The sequence below is a fragment of the Limulus polyphemus genome, unplaced genomic scaffold (assembly GCF_000517525.1).
Source record: "Limulus polyphemus unplaced genomic scaffold, Limulus_polyphemus-2.1.2 Scaffold10153, whole genome shotgun sequence".
Taxonomy (NCBI): domain Eukaryota; kingdom Metazoa; phylum Arthropoda; class Merostomata; order Xiphosura; family Limulidae; genus Limulus; species Limulus polyphemus.
Genome location: NW_013675763.1, coordinates 2,994 through 9,518, shown reverse-complemented (window position 1 = coordinate 9,518; position 6,525 = coordinate 2,994). Strand labels below are relative to the sequence as shown.

The 6,525-nt window shown below is 32.7% G+C and overlaps 1 protein-coding gene across 1 annotated transcript; it reads right to left on the bottom strand.

Annotated features, from left to right (window-relative positions):
• Positions 1-5,422: 5,422 nt before the first annotated feature.
• Positions 5,423-5,823, bottom strand: LOC111083569 (the record flags this gene model as incomplete). The annotated part of the gene is made up of 1 exon (XM_022380183.1): positions 5,423-5,823. A coding segment is annotated over one exon (341 nt), but the record flags the coding sequence as incomplete, so codon positions are not given.
• Between the last annotated feature and the right edge of the window lie 702 nt (positions 5,824-6,525).

The window sequence follows — 6,525 nt, the reverse complement described above, 5'->3', positions numbered from 1 at the left end:
GCTCATGAGGTGTATTAATTTTTTGTGTGGTTTTCTGATCTTAAGTAGTTTCCTCATCAGAATATTACATTTGTTAGACTATAAAGAAAAACAATTTAAAGACTTGTGTTGAGTTGTTCTCATAATGAGTCTACAATCGTTTAAAAGAGAGAGAAATGAACATTTTCTGGTTTCCTGAAAATATTTATCTCAATAATTAGGTTCACAGCTAACATTCCAAAACATATACTTTTATAAAATATTATTTGTATATTATTTCTGTTTCTGTACTCATTGTTTTGTCACGAATTATCTAGTGAGCTTGTTTTCCTATTAGTTTTCAAGTAACCTCCGATTTGAAATCTGTAATAAAAACTTGCAATCAAAGATTTAACACCAGATTTCTGATATCGAGTGCCCTAGACAGTGCTGGAGAAAATCTTTCAGCGCCACTAAAAACTAGCTAATATGAAAGACATGCTTCATTCGGCTTAGCTTCATTAGCTTTAGCGCTTAACACTGCAAAATGTGAAATTGACACACACACACACACATATATATATATATTTACAGTAATATTATTTCAAGTTTAATATTATCTTACAATTCGTTAACTTGTAATCTCTGTGGGAAACATTATTATTAAACTCAGACGTTTCCTGATTCTATTTCTTTAATTACATTCTGTAGCTTTTCTGTCTTATTCTGAATGTAATTTTAACCATTAACTTTCATTTTAACTCCATCATCTTTATTATACTCTTTTTCACCGTCTTAAAATTCCACTATTGAACATTATTATTTCCCCCATTGTTTAATCTATCAATTTTACCGGTAAGGTCCTAAATCTGCTGATTTTCTTATTTTCAAATTCAACTCAATCTCTTAGTTTTATGTTTTAAAGTAAAGTTTTTTAAATTTACCTTTTTTTCGTAGTTTCAGTTTTTTGTATCCGATATTTGCAAGTGCTATCTTTTGAAGAAATAGACAGGAGGTTAGTGAAAGTACTCAACGCCAACTCTTCGGTTATTCTAATTGAATACTGAGAGTTGACCGTCTCTTTTATAAAGCAGCTATGGCACATAAGTTCGGAGTACGATTTTGCAGCAACGGGATGCGAACAGGGGATCCTCAGATCTACAGTCCGGTGCACTAACAATCAGCCTGCACTTTTTTTTTAACCTTTATCCAATCATTATTGTTTTCACAGTATATCAGCTCTGCTATTTCTCTTAAGTTGTCATATTTCCTCACTAATTCTAATGCTTCTTTCAGTCCCCTAAGTTTTCGAACTCTTATCTTATATTTTCCTTCTCCACTTCTAATCTTTTTCTCAATTTCTTAATTACGATACTTTGTTTTTATCTCTAATTCTAACGTTTTCTAACAGTCCCCAACTTTGAATTTGTCATGTGGTTCTTAATTTCAATGTTTCCTCTCTATTCTGAAATTTTAACATTTTTCCTCAGTTCTGTGTGACGTTTTCAATTTTCTCACTAATTCAAAATTTTCCTACTAGTTCCCCGACTCTTGCATTATAAATTTTCTTTCAAATTTTTTGTTTGTAGTTCCTTAACTTTGATAGTTTCAACTTTCGGTTTTTTCGTAGTTCTTTGACTCTTATTTGTTAAATTTTCTCACTTCATTTTCCAATTTTCCCTCACAATTCCTTGGCACCGATATTTTCATGCATCTTTCTAATTCTAATTTTTCCTGGAATTTCTTAATTCTGATTTAAATTCTCTATCTAATTATAATTTTTTTCTCGATGTGCTCTGACCTTTATACTTTCAGTTCTCTTTCTAAATTTAATTTTTTTCTTAGCCTATTGATTACGATATTTTCCATTCCTAATTGCAAATTTCTTTGTAGCTTAGATATTCTAATTTCGCTCCGATTCATTTACCTGCAGTCCATACTTCTGTTTAAGTTTTAGTCCTTCAATTTCATTATTATTCTAACTTCGTTTATGGTTTTACATCCTCGTATTTAGTGACATCGACTATGTTGATGATCTCTATCAACCTTTCACTCACCACAATGTGTAAACTGTTTGAGGTCTACGGTATCTGGGCTTTAACGGAGTATGCTGAAAGGTCGAGGATACTTGATTGAATGATAAAGAAAGATGAGAAAATGCTAGTTTTATTTTCCTTTAAAAACTGCATCCTACTTGTTTTGTCATTGAACTGAGGTAACGAAGTATGAAATGAACTGTGGGAAAGGGGCTCTTCTCACATACTAGTGGTTTAAAAGAAAGCTAAATCTGTTTGTGAGATATCCTAAATAGGATTGCATTGGTCGAAAAATTATTAAAGAGAAATACTTATTAATTCTGTTTTTGACCCAAGAAGTTTACGAAATCGTTTACAGTTTTAACATGGCTGGGGTTGCCTAGTCGTTCTTCTGTCGGACTGTGAATCCGAGGGTCCACGTTTTTCATCCCGTTGTCTCAAAATTGTTTCGGCATTTTAGGTCCGTAGTTACAGTATACGAGAAAGAGTCAAACCCTACTATTCATTCAGAGTATCCCTAAACCTGGTATTGAGTAAATTGACTAGCTGTCTATCAATTCAAAGTTAGCTTTAATATTTAAAATTAAAGATAGCTTTTGTATAGCTTTGGGCATATATGCGAAATAATCAAACTGTAGTAAAAACGAAATTATTCCAAATGAGCCCGAAGTAATATAAGATCAAAAATTAATCTGTAAACGTAGAAGTACATGATCGTACAGGGTAATCCAAAGTAATGAACGCAAACTGATCATAAGTGAGTACACAAAAAGCGAACGTTAACAATGATTTTAGTCGATGCAAACTGATCATAACTGATTACACAAATAGGGAACGTTAACGACGATTTTAGAAGATGCAAACCGATCTTAACTGAACACAAAATAGTACGCTAACAATGCAAATTATAAGGATAAGAACTGATTACAACTGAGTACTCGGTAATGGTGCCCTTTATAAACACGATGAAGAATGGGGCATAGCACAGAACTGGCGTGTTACAGTGTAATGTAAGATTCACATAGCTGTAAGTGCACCGAGATGGTGCAATGTGCACACATAGAAGATACGTTAACAGACAGAAATAATACAGATTACCCAGAGCGAAGTAGTTTAATTATTACGATCACGTTCCTGTTGTCTCTGTTTGATTTACTTTGCAGTTATAAATTAGTTACATCATAGAGTACTATAAATAGCCGAAAACCTTGTTTACTTGTAAAAACCCCAAAAAGTACCGTTACAAGCAGGCTGTACACTATAAAGCAATCATCGTTGACTAAGCTTATTTTTAATTACGAGAGAACAAGATCCAAACAAAAACTATTAACTTTATTATTCTATGATAAAGGCAGCTATTTAATTTGAATAAATCCTAATCATGCAACAATATAAATTTTTAGCAGCGTCTAACTTTTCCAATTGGCAAACGTCTAAAATACCCGCATGTCAAAATCACAGCATTATACGAATAATTATTGTAGATTATACAACAATATTAAATGGAACAAGAAATAAAACTATCTGATGGATATGGTTCCAAATGTTTATTGTTTTACTCTGGAAATGTTTGTCTGTAGCTATTAAGAAGATTAGGAACGAATACGTTGAGCACTCGAGCTCAAAAGCAGTTCTTTTAACAGTTGAAGAGTACAAAAATTAAAATCATGGTTATATCTTTAAAATCATTTTTTACTTTTAATATGTTGTCTACATGTGATAAAATATAATAAGATCATGTTTGGGACGGGAGCTTGACGTTTTACTTGATGTTCTGAGTAAAACACAGTTTTCAATCTACCGAAACTTGGTGTGATCAAGATTAATACCGAAACTTGGTGTTATCAAGATTAAATTAGCTGGAGAACTTCGAATCACAAAGTTTCCACCAGGAACGTCTTCCAGTAAACACCTGCTGGAACAAAAGGTGAGTTACTTTACTTCATTTAATTTATATTTGTAACGTTCTTAGCTAGTAGGAAGCAAACAAAGTCAATGTTTACTGAGATGTTGACAACAGTTTGTGATGACTTGCCACTGTACTTTGTCGAAGATGAAACGTAAACTGATGATTACGAGTTCGGAGGGTGAACAAGGTCAGGGGAATATCGCACAATCTTCAACAGGATATTCAATTTCTGATTGGTGCAGAGTGCTCTATTAAAACTCGTGGCGCAGGATTACATAACACAACTTATCCTCTCCTCGCAGAGTTGGGATGTTCTGTTTACCTTCACTTTCAGTGGATCGGGAAATTCGTGGTTCCTGAAATACTGTCAAACCTACGTTTTTGGCACATTATGCTTGTACTGTGTGATGAGAGAACGGGAGACGTGTATTTAGTTCCTAACGCTTGTGTTTTCGGTTCCAGATCCACTCAGTTTTCTACCATTGTCCGTTGCATCATAAGGGTAAGTGATATCTAAACGCTAACACTGATTATATTTTGTTTCACTTATAGTAGTACTGATATGTAGGCTAGGACTTTTTATGGAAGTAATTTAGCATAAAACGTTGTTTACATAGTTCAGAGATTGGAATTAATTTTGCAATAAATAATCATGAAACTTGGAAGAAATAATAGCCACTCATGTTCGCGTTTTAGATTTTCACTCTCATGGATCAAGCTCAAAGACGAACGCTTTAATTAGCCACTTAGTATACGGAACGATGGAAGTTTTAATTAGCCTCTTAGTATACGGAACGATGGAAGTTTTAATTAGCCTCTTAGTATACGGAACGATGGAAGTTTTAATTAGCCACTTAGTATACGGAACGATGGAAGTTTTAATTAGCCACTTAGTATACGGAACGATGGAAGTTTTAATTAGCCACTTAGTATACGGAACGATGGAAGTTTTAATTAGCCTCTTAGTATACGGAACGATGGAAGTTTTAATTAGCCACTTAGTATACGGAACGATGGACACTAGACTCGTAAGGACCTTTCATTTATTCAGCACAGTCGTGAGAGTTTACATATCGTGCCATGTTCCATTTTTCTTGGCTAATATTGATGAATGTAATTATAGTATTTTGGCACTTGTGTATAAGGATAAAATCATAAAAATAAAAAGATAAAAATTATTTATGATTTTAATTGATGAACGTTTTTATAGAAATATAAGTAACTAGGTTTTGAAAAATATTTTCACACCTTAAAATAAATATTAATGATTCATGAATTAGATCATGAAATACTTAACCGGTGCTAAAGTGGTTTTTAGTACCTTTTATAAGAATTATCCATGTTCTGTAATAAATATCATAATTAGACGTTTTAACAAAGTACAGAAAAATGCCCCGATGTAGAAGCAGGTAATGCTTTAATGGTTGGAGTTTTTATCCTACAGTGTTCACTTATTTAACTAAGAAGTTTTCTTGTGGTAGGCCCAATATAATTATGGTTATACCCAGACACTGGTTCTCCTTCAACATGAAAGAGATCATTAATTCATCTGGTTTATACTTAGAACTAAAAAGCTTTCTTACTGAATAATTTCATTTACCAAAACATCTTCATTTGGCTCAATAAGTTCACTTACAAAAACATCTTCATTTGGCTCAATAAGTTCATTTACCAAAACATCTTCATTTGGCTCAATAAGTTCACTTACCAAAACATCTTCATTTGGCTCAATAAGTTCACTTACCAAAACATATTCATTTGGCTCAATAAGTTCACTTACCAAAACATCTTCATTTGGCTCAATAACTTCATTTACCAAAACATCTTCATTTGGCTCAATAACTTCATTTACCAAAACATCTTCATTTGGCTCAATAACTTCATTTACCAAAACATCTTCATTTGGCTCAATAACTTCATCTATTTTATTTTGAATGATTAAGGCAAATATGTAAAATTATTAACATTCTTTATTTGAAGCTGGTTAGAATTTGGAATGCATTCGTAAAAATGTCCTTAAATCTTTGACACCTTAAAAACGTTATACACCAAAAATTCATCGAATTTTGTTAACAATTAGAATATGAATAATGACCAGTGAAGGCAGATATAGTTTTTATTTTTCTGTCATATTTTAAATACAATAGAATGTGAATTGTGAAAAGTAAGGCAGACATGTATGGTAAATTATCCACCATTATATAAAACACACACGGGTAATGCGAATCAGTGAAGGCAGACATGCATGGTAAATTATCCATCATCATTTCAAATACACACAGATTATGAATAATGACCAGTGATGGCAGACATGTATGGTAAATTATCCATCATCATTTCAAATACACACACAGGTAATGCGAATCAGTGAAGGCAGACATGCATGGTAAATTATCCGTCATCATTTCAAATACACACAGATTATGAATAATGACCAGTGATGGCAGACATGTATGGTAAATTATCCATCATCATTTCAAATACACACGGATTATGAACAATGACCAGTGAAGGCAGACATGCATGGTAAATTATCCATTATCATTTCAAATACACATAGAATATGAACAATGACCAGTGAAGGCAGACATGCATGGTAAATTATCCATTATCATTTCAAAT